Raw genomic sequence first — 14,058 nt, 5'->3', positions numbered from 1 at the left:
ATACCTTTGAAACAGCCCATATCAATGTAATTTAGAGCTGCCTCATTCTATTTCTCTCTGGAAATTTTAAGTTTAACATATATACAGAGAAGTGCATATACCACACATGCACATTTCACTGAATTTTCACAAACTGGATGCACCCACCCAACCATTACCCAGACCAAGAAACAGAAGGAACATTACTAACAACCTAAATGCCAATGCCCCAGCACACCTTCTACCTCTTACCCTGCAGACATCAACCACTACCCTCACTTTGAGATTTATCCATATCTTTGTGTGTACATGTAAGTCATTCACTCTCACTGCCCTACAGGATTTCACTGCGTGAGGATACCACAACGTATACATCCATTCAACTGTTGATGTGCATATGTGTTGTTTCCAGTTGGGGGCTATGCTGAAAAGTGTACTATGAACATTTTGCACAAGTCTTTTTGTGGAAACATATTTTCATTTCTCTGAGTGGAACCGCTAGGTCACAGGGTAGGTGTATGTCTAACTTTACTAGGAACTGCCAATTTACACTCCCACCAGGGCATAAGATGTCCTATTGCTACACATCCTCACCAACACTTGGTATTTCTTTTCTTTTTTTAAAATTAATACAGCCCTTACAATAGAGTTGTCTGGCCTTGTGTTTGCATCTCCCTAATGACAAATGTAGATCGCCCTTCCATATGTTTATCACATACTTGGATATCATTTATTTTCAAGTGTCTATTCAAATTTTTCTACTGGGTTACTGATTTCTCTTATTGATTTGTATGCAATTCTTTACATATTCACAATATGATGTCTTGTAAATGTCTTGTTACATTCCTTTTTTTAATATATATTTTGTTGATTTTTTTACAGAGAGGAAGGGAGAGGGATAGAGCGTTAGAGACATCGATGAGAGAGAAGCATTGATCAGCTGCCTCCTGCACACTCGCTACTGGGGATGTGCCCGCAACCAAGGTACATGCCCTTGACCGGAATCGAACCTGGGACCCTTCAGTCCCCAGGCCAACGCTCTATCCACTGAGCCAAACCAGCCAAGGCTTGTTACATTCTTTTTAATCACTTAAGGGTGTCTTTTGGTGAAAAGAAGTTCTTATTTTTAATATGACTACGTGTGTGTGTGTGTGTGTGTGTGTGTGTGTGTGTGTGTGTGTGTTTTTAAGATAGTGTTTTTGTGCCCTGTTAAGAGATCTCTGCCTACTTGCATGGTCAAGGGGATATTTACTTGCACTTTCTTTTTAAGCTTTTTTTTTTCTTTTAAGCATTCACTTGTTTACCTTTCATACATTTGGAATTGATTTTTTTAATCCTCACACAAAGATATGCTTTTACTGATTTTTAAAGAAGGGAAGGGAGAGAGAGAAATATACATGGGTTGCATTCCATATGAGCCCCAACCGGGGATTGCACCCGCAACCCAGGTATGTACCCTGACTGGGAATCAAACCCTTGACCTTTTGGTGCACAGGATGATGCTCCAAGCAACTGAGCCACCCAGCCAGGGCTGAAATCTGGTTTTTTTGTTTGTTTGTTTGGGTGTGTGTGTGTGTGTGTGTGTGTGTGTGTGTGTGTGTGTTTATGACATTAGGTAACAGTGGTCCAATATATTTTTCTTTTAAAAAAAATTTTTTATTGCTTTTATAGAGAGAAGGGAGACGGAGGGAGGGAGAAAGAAACACATGTGAGAGAGCAACATCGATCGGTTGCCTTCCATACATGCCCCTGATGACCTAGGAGTGAACCACAACCCAGTTATGTACCCAGACTGGCCCGAAACCTTTCAGTGTATAAGACGACATTCAACCAAGCCACTCCGGCCAGGTGACATTTTTCAAAACAGATAACCAAGTGACCAAGCACCATTTTTTTTGATGAGATCATCCTTTAATCACAGTATGTCAGTGCCATCTTTGTCTATCCTGAACCTGATTCTTTTTAATGGCCGTATAGTACTCCATTGTATGTATGTGCCGTGCATTACCAAACTCATTTCCAACTGATTGACATTTAAGTTGTTTTCATGTCTTTGCCATAAATAATCATATGTCCTTCCCCACATATGTTAGCGTATCTGTAGGACAAACTCATAAAAATGGAGTTGCCAAGTCAAAGGGTACAAGCATTTTAAACTTTAATCAATACCTGATAGAGGCTATACCAATTTTTTTTTAAATATATTTTATTGATTTTTTACAGAGAGGAATGGAGAGGGATAGAGAGTTAGAAACATCGATCAGCTGCCTCCTGCACACCTCCTACTGGGGATGTGCCCGCAACCCAGGTACATGCCCTTGACCGGAATTGAACCTGGGACCTTTCAGTCCGCAGGCCGACGCTCATCCACTGAGCCAAACCGGTTAGGGCGAGGCTATACCAATTTTAATTGGATTTTTCAAACCATAACAAACGGCACACACAGCACACTAGAATTCCAACTGCACCTAAGTTCCTAACATTTCTGAGCCTTGGACTCCCTTTTCTAAAACAATAAATGTATAACTATGCTTCTAGTACCCACTGATTGACAAGAGATACAAAACCATGTAAATCCACGGAATCTGTGCCGCAGAACCGTGAGATGGAAACTCAAACAAGCCATGCTGTCACGATTTGGGGGGGCAGACCTTCTCTGCCTGACACAGAAGAGCCAGGCACCTGCTATTTGCTCCTGCTCTGAAGGAAGCTGGCAGCCCAGCGGGAGCATGGGAAACCAGGTAGAGGCACGGTACCCGTTCCAGGAGGGGCCTGCCCAGGAGAGCGACAGTGGCAGGTGTGTCCTGTCTCAGCAGATGCGTCCCTGGGACTAAGCCGCCCGTGCCATCAGGGAGAAGAGCGCAGGCATTGAAGCTGCCTTGGGGACAAGAAGCCTTACTCAAGCTTCTAGGTCAAGTCTTCAGAACATGGCATCACCATTCTGCTCAAGATACAGGTCTAAAAATAAACCAACCTTCCCTCCCTTCTAGGTCAGTATGACAAGACTTGATGATCAATGCATGACCCTCCCCTCACCCCTCAACACTCGGTACAGCACAGGGACATTCGTTCTCAAGCACGCCTGTGATATCTGCTTGTTAACTCTGCAGCCGACATCATGTCAGTGCCCAGCGACCACTGGGCCTGCAGCAGGCGTGAAACCATGTAACCACCATGGACCCACAGCGTGACTTCCACTTTGCAGGCTCCAACCTTCAACACAAACTTCCTTTCCAGAACTCTTATAAAAAGGGTAAGATGAACAGCAAAGGAAACCATCAACAAAATGAAAAGGCAGCCTACCAAAAGGAAGGAGATATTTACAAATCACTTATCTGATAAGGGGTTAATATCCGAAATATGTTAAGAACTCATACAATTCAATGGCAAAAAACCAACAAACAATCCAATAAAAGACATGGGCAGATGATCTACTAGTAAAGACATTTTCCCAGAGAGGACATACCGATGGCCAATTGGTACATAAGAGAAGCTCAACACCGCAAATGATCAGGGAAATGCAACGCAAAACTGAGGCAGGATAGTAAGAAGCTGGAAAAATTCCTTGGCAAGTGGAATGGGGAAACTGAGACAGATAGCTGAACAAACTGGCCAAGCAATTTACAGCAGATACAGAAGATCACCGGGGTTAAAAGCCACGCATGCCTAGCTAGGGACAAAGCTAGCCCCAGACCTCCCGGTGCAGGATGGCATTTCCTCCCCTCACATATCACTGGTCATACGGTTTAGACCTCTGACCTTTCTTCCATAGAGATAGCATCTAGGCCTCAGTTGCATGTCAACTCCAGGGGAAGAAAAGCAGCAAAACCAGGGGGGTGACACCTGGACCAGCTGCAATGGCTAAGGACTCCCTACCCAGACACTGACCCATCAGGGGGGCCACAACTCTGAAGGAGCTCACCTAGAAAACTGGTATTCTATTGAGATCCTCCAGTAAGACTCCCCTTAAACTCCCAGCCTCTAAAAACTCTCAAAACAAAAGTGCCAGGCACACTCTCCCTCCCTGGCTCTTAGCCTTTCCCTTGCCCTTCTTCCCAGACAGGCAAGCCATCTCCTAAACTCTAAGGGTCCCCAGGAGACTTGCAACCAGAGCAGCAATGAGCAGTGGCAGCTCCTCCCAAGCTAACCCCCTGAACCTGTCCCCAAGGCTCCCTTTTCTCTGACTTTGCAGTGAGCTGACAGCAGCCCCACCTCAGCTCATTTCTTTCCCATGACCTTTCTAGGGAGCCAAAGCAGCCCTACCTAGTCCCTCTCCTGTTGCTCCTTCTGTCCTAGGCCCCAGACCTTGTTTCTCTGTCCCCAGCTTTAGTAAACATACTCTAAAAGTCACCTGGACTCGTGTTATGAAATCTTTCCTGCACATCAAGAACCCACACACTACAGGCCGCCCGAGGAAGACTGGCTTCTGGCTCCTGGCCCTAGGCCCGTCCCCTTTCCGGTAACAAAACCACAATGACATATCACACCTAAGAGAATGGCTATCATCAAAAAGACAAGAGATAACAAGTGTGGTGAGGAAGTAGAGAAAAGGGAACCCTTGTGCACTGTTGATGGGAATGCAGACTGGTGTAGCCACTATGTAAAACAGTATAGAGGTTCCTCAAAAATTAAAAACTGAACTACCATATGATCCAGCAATCACACTTCTGGGTATCTATCCAAACTCATAGATATAGAACACAGATTGTAAATGCCTAAAGCACGCGCGAGGGGGGTTGGGGGGATGGATTAGGCAAAATGGGTGACGATAGTTAAAAGGGACAATCTTCATCCTAGCCAGTTTGGCTCAGTGTATAGAGTGTCAGCCTGCGGACTCAAAGGTCCCAGGTCAAGGGCACAAGCCCGGGTTGCGGGCTCAGTCCCCAGTGGGGGGCATGCAGGAAGCAGCCAATCAATGATTCCCTTTCATCGCTGATGTTTCTTTCTCTCTCTTCCTCTCCCTTCCTCTCTGAAATCAATAAAAATATATTTTAAAAAATAATAAAAATAAAAAAATAAAAGGCACAAACTTCCAGTTACAAAATAAATAAGTCCTGGGATGTAATGATGCACAACATGGTGACTAGAGTTAACAATACTGTAGTATATACGTGAAATTGCTAAGACAGTAAATCTCATTAAAATTCTAACTGAAAGGAAAAAAATTGTAACTATGTGTGGTTACTGATGTTAACTGGACTTACTGTTGCGATCATTTCGCTATGTATTTATAGAATCCTGATGTTGTACACCTAAAATGAATGTTATATGTCAATTATATGGTTTAATAGCTGACGCTTATTTATAACAAAACCTCTGCATGGAACAAACCCAGGGAAGTCACAGGCACTGTCCTTTAGGACTGTGTGCAAGAACTCCCTCTTCAGACTCTCAAGCAGATGTGCTAAAGGCACTTGCTCAACTCTCCGGAGTTATAAAGAGAAATGAAGCAGCTAGAAAACAGTGAGTTGAAACACAAGTTTGGGCTGTGTGGTTTGGGTCACTTTATATCTCCAGGGCACCTTTTTTCCAATAAAATGAGGATGTGAGCCAAGAGGTGATGCTTACAGAATCCAGCTGTTAATATTTCATGATTCTATACACAAAAGGGCAAAGCTGTAAGATTTCTATACCTGAGCTTTAGGAATATTCTTGTAAGTGGTCCCTGGAAGGAAAGGCTCACAGAAAAAGAGCAGCACATCCCGCAGGTGCAGGTAACGGACTAGACCGCAGGAGGCCTTCTTACTCACCTTCCATGAGTTAGCAAAGGACTATTTTCAAAGAATTCATCTCTGATGCAATTTCCTTCCCCTGAGTTGTTTTAAAAGACAAAGAATGAACACCCAGTAGTCTCACTGAGGGAATCTTAGGGGTCCGACTACTTCCTCTAGATATCAACAGTTCCACAGTTTAATGAGGTGTGAAAATGTAAGAGAAAATGACACAGGCCGGAAAGGTGGGTCCAGGAATATAAAGTCATTTGAACAACAGCAGCTTTGCGATGACACAGTGCTTTGTGTCAAAGACAAAGGCCATTTTTGTCTCTTGCTCCGGAACTGGCTGCCAGCAGTTCTGACAATCGTGACTACAGCCCAGGCTGCGAGAGGACAGAGCTTGAACATCACTTGGAAACATAGGATTCACACAACCATCCTCTGCTTTTCCTTACTCGACCAAATCTCTGCCTCAAAACCACTTCTTACCCCAATCTCAAAAGCACATTTTTTTAGTTCAAAAATAAAACCCCGAGTTATGCTGGAGGCTACTTATAAACCAATGTCAAAGGACTCCCAATGTCCAGAGAGTAGACTTATCATGGGTGATTTTACCTATTTCATCAGGGAGAAAACTAAATGTCCCTCCACTGAATTAGTGAAGAACAAACTATGTGAGCTTGGTCAAGTTCCTGGGTCAAATTCTATCATAACTCATTCCAAAGAATTGAAAGAGGAGTTGTAACAGAATTTGACCAATATTCCTTTTTAAATTCTTTTGACGGTACTAAAATATTGTATGTGTATAGAGTTACACTGAGTGGCCAGATTATTATGATCTCTGAACGCATAATAATCTGGCCACTCAGTATATATTAGAGGCCCAGTGCATGAATTCGTGCATGGGTGGGGTCCGCCAGCCTGGCCAGGGAGGGGACATGGGCAGTTGGCCAGCCTGCCTGCTGGTCGAACTCCTGGTCGAGGGGACAATTTGATATTAGCCTTTTATTATATAGGATATACAATGAGTGGCCAGATTATTATGCGTTCAGAGATCATAATAATCTGGCCACTCAGTGTATAATTGTAATGTTATTATACTTAATAACATTGCTAAATATAAAGTAGCCGTTGAAAAAATGTTGCTTTACGTAAAAATTCATTGCAATGAGATCTGATTGATTTGTCTCTTACAATTTAGATGAGGACAAACCACAGTTAATTTAAGTTTCAGCTAACAGGATGACAGGTTGACCACCACAAGCCTTCTGGAAATCTGGGCAAACTAAAGTTGGGGTAACCAACACCTTTGTTTCAAAGCCCCTCGCCGGTCCTCTGAATTGCTTTTCCTTCTCCACATTCCTTGTGATCTTTTACCTTTTTCCTGCATTGCCCTCTGTATGGTATATATGTGTTTATTGTACGGCACATATGTGTTTATTGTACGGCATCACAACTCCTTATTGGTAATGGGGAGTAACAATGACTTGAAATGCCTTGTTTCTTTCATTAGATTACATCTTCTTTCCTTTCCAATCATGTGCTCCACACAGCATTAATCCAATGACTCAGACCTCCTACAACCCTGTTCACCACTGTGGCCAAGCTTTTATCTTTCCACTGAGCCAATCTTACAATGCATCTTCCTCCATGAAACCTCCACAGACAATGAAAACAAGCGAAAGCAAATTCCCATTGTTCCCTTCCTATGTAATAACGCAACATGTAGGAGTTCAATGCTCACATAATCCTTTGTATAAACAACTCACTAAATCTATTCTATCTATTACTTCAGTGTTTCTTTTCCAACTACTGCTTCTGATTGTACCTCATTAGAAGCATGCCTAGAGCAGTGCATTTACCGTGTGGGGGAAATTCCCTCTTATAGTAGACATTCCGAATTAAGGTAGATATGGCAAGTGGTGCTGGTCCTTTTTGTGGTAAGAATGTGGATGCTTTCTTTTTCAATAATTGTTTTAAGTAGAAAAAAAAAAAAGCAGGCAACATAAAGAAAATACTAAGTAGAATATAATACAGAAGTAGGTATGACAGTAGTCACGAAACTGCCACACAAGGGCACCTGGATAGGCAGCGATCAAGGTAAACAACTAAAGTTTAGGAAATACTTATGGTGAAGAGTTTGGCTTAGGAGTGAGATTTTATATGGCCATGGACATGGCCGTGGGTGAGAAATGAACCTCAACTGTTTTTAATCTAGAAAATGGGATAATATGTGAGGATTACAGCATTATCTCAATGATTTAATGAAATAATATGGAAAACAGAAACAATGAATGAAACTTTTTGGTCTTAGAACTCCTTTCCACTCTTAAAAGTTATTGAGAAACCAAAAGAACTTTTGTTTATGTGGGTTACATCTATAATTATTTACCATATTAAAATTTCAAGTGAGACATTTTAAAAGTACTTATTTGTTAATTATGGTGTCAGATTTATCGGGGTGATCACTTCATCAGTATATAAATACCTAATCACTACAATACTGTATATCAACTGTAGTTTAAAAATGAATTTTTAAAAAACCAAGTTTCCAAACAAAACACATAGAGGAGTAGCACTGTTTTACATACTTGGAAATCTCTTTAATGTCTGGTTTCACAAAGGCTGCTGGATTCTCATGTCTACTTCTACATTCAATCTGTTGTAATACCACACTCCATACAGCTTCTGGGAAACTATGCTGTATACTCATGAAAGAACAGTGAAAGCAGGTCCATAACATCTTAGTATTATTGCCAAAAGTTTTAATCTCATGGGCCCCTGAACGTAGACCCTCACGTATGCAGAACAGTGCCTGTCACTAGATAAATTCTTAATAAATGTTAATTCTCTATTCCTTCATTCTTAGCCTCAATGTTGTTAGGACATGAATACACTAGGTCAAGGATTTCTTCAATTCATTAAAATTGTATAATATCTAGCACAGTGTTTCCTGTAGACAGATGATGACGAAGTGTTACTGTTCTTGGTTATTCTGGTTCATATTAACTAATTAGCTGTATGATCTTCAGCCAAGGATTCTTAATCTGTGTTCAAATTCAGAGGCTCATGGACTTGAAAAGGAAAAAAAGTACAGCTCTTTTTTTCTGACACTCAGCATGTACTTCAATTACGACTATAGGCAATAAAACCAGTTACAACAGCAGTACCACTAGATCACAGGTATTTTCATATCATATTATGGTTATTGCAGGTATCTTGAAAAATCATTTATGCCCATCACTAATTCAAAAGTATAGTAGTTATTAGACTTACCACTAGATCTTGTTTTTTCATTAATGGAGAGCACATATATTATTACACTATCGTAAATTTTGAAAATATCTTGATAACTGTATTTCAATACAATTTGATTCATTTTATAAAATCATTTTATTGACTTTAGAGAGGGAGAGGGAGACAGACAGAAACATCGATGATGAGAGAGAATCATTGATTGGCTGCCTCCTGGGCTGATTGAGCCTGCAACCTGGGCATGTGCCCTGATCAAGAAACGAACCATGACCTCCTGGTTCATAGGTTGATGCTCAACCACTGAGCAACACTGGCCAGGCACTAATGTGAATATTTATCACTGAAATCTAAATAAAAGTGTTTATAGCCTCATATACTCAAACAGAACAAACTAAACAAAGAGAGAAAGAATAACAGAAAAGAAAATAAGGAAGAAAGAAAAGAGTTGTCCCTAGCTGTGGGGAAGAGCACTTTTTCCTAAGCTCTCGGGCACTGAGCCCTTCACACCTGGGCACTAATGGACCAGATGTTTAAAGAAGCAGGCCCACTGGTCCTCTCACTTGATAAGATAGCAAACATCTATATATATAAAAGCCTAAGCGACCATTACGACGGAATGACCAGAACGACCGGTCGCTATGAGGTGTACTGACCACCAGGGGGAAGACGCTCAACACAGGAGCTGCCCCCAGCCCTCAGGCCCCAACTGCCTATGGGGTCTGCCAGCCAACCACCTGGTCCCCTCCCCCTGGCCAGCAGGTCCCGATCACCCGATTGGGGCTGGGCCCCGGGCTGGGACGGGAAATCGGAGATGGGTGGCAGTAGACATGGGCAGCAAGGGAAGGAGGAGGCGGGGAGGCGGGGAGGCGGGGAACCTGATTGGCCCTGATTGCCGGCCAGGCCTAGGGACCCCACGCATTCACGAATTTCGTGCACCGGGCCTCTAGTAGGTATAACAACAATGCTATGTTTAAGAACTAAGAGAGCCCAGACAGATTGCATTTCAGTCCCTGTAGAAAAATCTAGGCTATGTCGGGGACAGCCAACGGTGGCACCAAGATAACATAAGACAGCAGAGACTGCTGGCTTCACTGCCCACAATTCAAAGTGAGATCAAAGTGCTACCCTACACAGAGCAGCTCTGAGGCTTCAAAATGACCAAACATGGTTTCCTTCACCTGGAAATGAAATCTGTTTAGCAGACACTCAGAATTGAAAACAATCCCCCAAAAGTCCCACAAGCCAATTTTTCCAATTATATGTAAATAGAGTCCGTCTATTCTATGCTTCCTTGTTTCTCAGCAGTGTCTCTCATGTTTTCACTTACAAAATAAAGACAGACTGAAGGCTCTTAGTTTGTCGTCCATATAACAAAACAAAATAAAACTCCTATTGGAGTGAACGAGACGCTAAAACCTAGTGGAGGAAAAACTGCAGTAAGTCATCACAGAAGTTAAGCTAGTGCTTTAGGACATCATCCCTACACCAAGGAAAGCAGTTACTAAATGCACGCTCTATGCCTGGTCTACCTCTCGAGTGACAGGGATAGAAAACCATAACCTGCCCAGGTGGCAAGGCTCAGAGGTTGAGTGTCAACCTATGAACCAGGAGGTCAAGGTTTGATTCCTGGTCAGGGTGCATGGTAGGGTTGCGGGATTGATCCCCAGAAAGGGGCATGCAGGAGGCAGCCAATCAATGATTCTCTCTCATCATGGATGCTTCTATCTCCCCCTCTTCCATCCTCTCTGAAATCAATAAAAAAATACATATATTAAAAAAAAAAAAAAGGAAAACCATAACTTTCTGGTTCATTAAACCCAAGGATAGCAGGATATGTAATGAAATAAGGGATGGCGTGTTGTAGGAATTGTGAGGAAGAAGTATGAAGGTTTGAGGTCTGAAGGTGGGAATGGATCTGAGCCCCGAAGAAAAGTCTGGATTGTGGGATGCAGAAGGCAGGAGGGCACTCTGGACAGGGGACAAGCACAAGGGAGCAAAGTCACAAGAGGGACACTCCCTGGCATACTGCACAGGGCTAGGAGGGCAGTGCAGGGTTAATGAAAGAAGCCAGGGGAGATAAGGGTGGCGAAGATACACTAAACTGGATTATGGGAACCTTGATAGTTGGGCTCAGTTTAGACTTTACCCTGTAGGCTAAGGAGGCTTCCAAGCACCGAGGTGATATGAACAACAATGTGCTTTAGGAATAAACAATAGAGATTTATTCTCAGATTATCTGTCCTAACAGTGGGTACTTTTGTCAATGGATTAATCAGAATCTATTATGGTCAGTGAAATGAGTGTCTCAAATTCTATCCTGAGGCAATTTTGCTACGACCTATGCCCTGGAAATGCAATTCCCAAATACTTTTTTTTAAAGATATTTTTATTGATTTCAGAGAGGAAGGGAGAGGGAGGGATAGAAACAGTGATGAGAGAGAATCACTGATCAGCTGCCTCCTGCATGCCTCCTACTGAGGATTGAGCCCGCAACCCAGCAGATGCCTGTAATGGGAATCAAACCTGGGACTCTTCAGTCTGCAGGCCTACGCTCTATCCACTGAGCCAAATCAGTTAGGGCCCAAATACCTTTCTTGAATGATGACAAATAAGGTAACCTGAGTTCATGACAGGGGAAAAGAGAGAGAGAACATATCGTTCCTGCTCCTATGACTATCTCAAGAAAAAAACGCATTTTGGAGCTATGATTGCATTAACTACACCAAAGTCCTAGTAGTTTTGGAAACAACTTTTATCCTGTTAAACGAAGTTAGAATTGATAACCTTTTTTGTAAATACTAAGTAACAATTAGGCACTGCTCAATATGCTATAAACAATCCCAACTATTATATAGCATTTTACCTCCATTACTACTGGCTACTTATTGTCACCCGACTATGAATCTGAAGCCTCAAGACCAAGTCATGGCCACATGGTTAGGGGCAGGAGAAACAACACCTAGCTATTTCTGAGTTGTAGCCATGGGAGAGTGCAAGGATTCTAAAAGAAATTTAAAGGTAAAAAAGGTTTGAAATAGAGCAACACAATGAATAATATATATATGGAGAGGCTCTGTTTGGTTTATTAACTGACGCAGGGCTACAGAATCTAAAAGAACCCAGAGATGTTAAGCGTTATCTCTGAAAGTGACTTTGCCATCAGAAAGCACAGACTCGGTTCAGGGACCTCTCCCTAGTGAGGAGTTAGGTGAGGAAAAATGGGGCAGGAAAGGGAGTAAAATAAGAGATTAGATTACGAATAGGCCCAATGAATGAACCTGAGAGGAAGTGATACAATTCTCAACGCACACATCTGTTTATATCAGGGAATCCCTCAGAAACCTAATTGCCACCATAATCTCCCGCGAATGGCAGTCTTCCCACAAGACCTGAGTAGGACCACGGTGTTCACCTGAATCAAAACCCCGCACTGCCACTCACTGTTTCGGCTCCCAACCAACACAGCAGGGATCCCTCGGCTGGTCAGGGGACCCTCCAGCTCCGCTGCTGTGGATGCCAAGTGCCTGTCCCGTTCCCCGAATAAAAGGTCCTCAGAGCCTGGCCGGGTAGCTCAGCTGGTTGGGGCGTTGGCCTGAACACCAAGGTTGCGGGCTCCATCCCCGGTCAGGGCCCATACAAGAGTCAACCAATGAAAGCTCCAACAAGTGGATGTTTCTCTCTCTCCCTTCCTCTCTTTCCAAAACTAATCCATGAACTTTTAAAAGTAAAATGTCCTCGGCCGATCCCACGGCGAAATTCGAGATTCAGAAAGTAGTCCTTGGCCCTCTCCTTACACTCCCTTAAGGAGGTGAGCCCTAGGGGTCCCCATGCCCATTCCCAAGCCAGCTTCACGCTTCCTGCCTCTCCCACCGCATCCACACAAGTTGAGTTCCCCATTCACTTTATAGCTGTAACCAGCATCCCAGGCCCTAGGAGGAAGGGGAGGAGGCTTCCTACCCCCAACTCCTCACTTGGGAGCTTCAGCGAGAACCCTAAAGGGAGGCAGATACGGGGACAGCAAGCAGCACAGCCCCGCCGACCTGGGCGGTTGCAACTCCTGAAGGGAACGGCTCTGTGGGGAGGAGCGGGGCGAGCACCCGAGCGGGGGTCCCCAGAGTAACCGGGGAGCGCCCTCGCCTCTGACGTTTCCTCTCAGCAAAGCGCTGGAGCTTTGGGTTCGGAAGCAACTCAACCCGTCCCGGACCCAAATGCCAAATGCACTTTTAGCCACTAACTTCCCCCGCGGGGCCCGGAGGGCTCTGATCCCCTCCCGCCCCACAGCTGCCGCGGGAGGGGATCTGCCTGCGCGCGGGGCGGCGGGAGCCGGAGCCGGTCCCGGTCCCGTCCCGGCGGCGCGCACTCAGCGCCCGCCGCCCAACTTCGCGCCGATCGGCGAGCACTCACCGACCCCGTACTTCTGCCGCTTGGTCGGGATCCAGCGGGCCATGGCGGCGACCTCGCCTGCGGCGGCCGCAACAGCAACTACCACTCCCGGGGCGCCGGCCGCCGCGCCCCCGCGCTCCTGCGCGCCGCGGGCCCCTCCGCCATGTTCCGGGACTCCGCCTGTCCCGCGGCCACGCACTGCGCTGCCTGCGCCACCCGCACTCACTCAGCTCCCGCCGGCCGCGGTCACCTGCTGGGCCGGGCGGCCGCGCCTCCCCGCGCACCCTCCCGGCGCCGCCCCCGCCCCTCCCGCCGACCGCGCCCTCCGCCCGCCCCCGCGCCGACCGGCCCCTCCGCCCCGCTCGCCCAGCGCGGGCCGCTCCGACTCCGGCTGCGCCTGGCGCACTTCCCTAAGCGGCTCCCAGGGCAGACGGGGTCCGGTTTTGCCCTGCTGGTGGTTTGCTTTTCCCCCGCCTTCTCCACCCGGATTCACCGCGCGAGGCTGGACCCGTGGGCGGGTTCCCGGCGCGGGCGTCGGGAGGGCTGAGCTGAGGGCGCCGGGCGCCGGCCGCGGTGGGCGAGGATTGCGGGGTCCGCTCCCCGCGCGCTCTGGAGCCCGGCGACCCTCGAAGGCACTAGTGCGCGCTGCTTCACCCCCGGACCCTCACCCACCCGGTGCCGGCTCTCGGCCGCGCTCCAGAAATAATTGTGAATGAATGAACAGTTA

At 45.5% G+C, this 14,058-nt stretch overlaps 1 protein-coding gene across 1 annotated transcript in view; it reads right to left on the bottom strand.

Moving 5' to 3' along the window:
* The window catches only part of DOCK5 (dedicator of cytokinesis 5), a 227,492-nt gene extending 213,913 nt beyond the window's left edge, over nucleotides 1–13,579 (bottom strand). The window contains exon 1 of the mRNA XM_080674976.1: nucleotides 13,353–13,579. Coding sequence (XP_080531102.1) covers nucleotides 13,353–13,395 — 43 coding nt within the window. The 5' untranslated portion in view covers nucleotides 13,396–13,579. The remainder of the gene's footprint in view (nucleotides 1–13,352) is intronic.
* Between the last annotated feature and the right edge of the window lie 479 nt (nucleotides 13,580–14,058).

This window comes from Plecotus auritus (assembly GCF_963455305.1).
Source record: "Plecotus auritus genome assembly, chromosome: 6".
NCBI classification, from domain to species: Eukaryota; Metazoa; Chordata; class Mammalia; order Chiroptera; family Vespertilionidae; genus Plecotus; species Plecotus auritus.
Note: the sequence above shows the minus strand (reverse complement) of the source record. Positions and strands in the feature narration are given on the sequence as shown.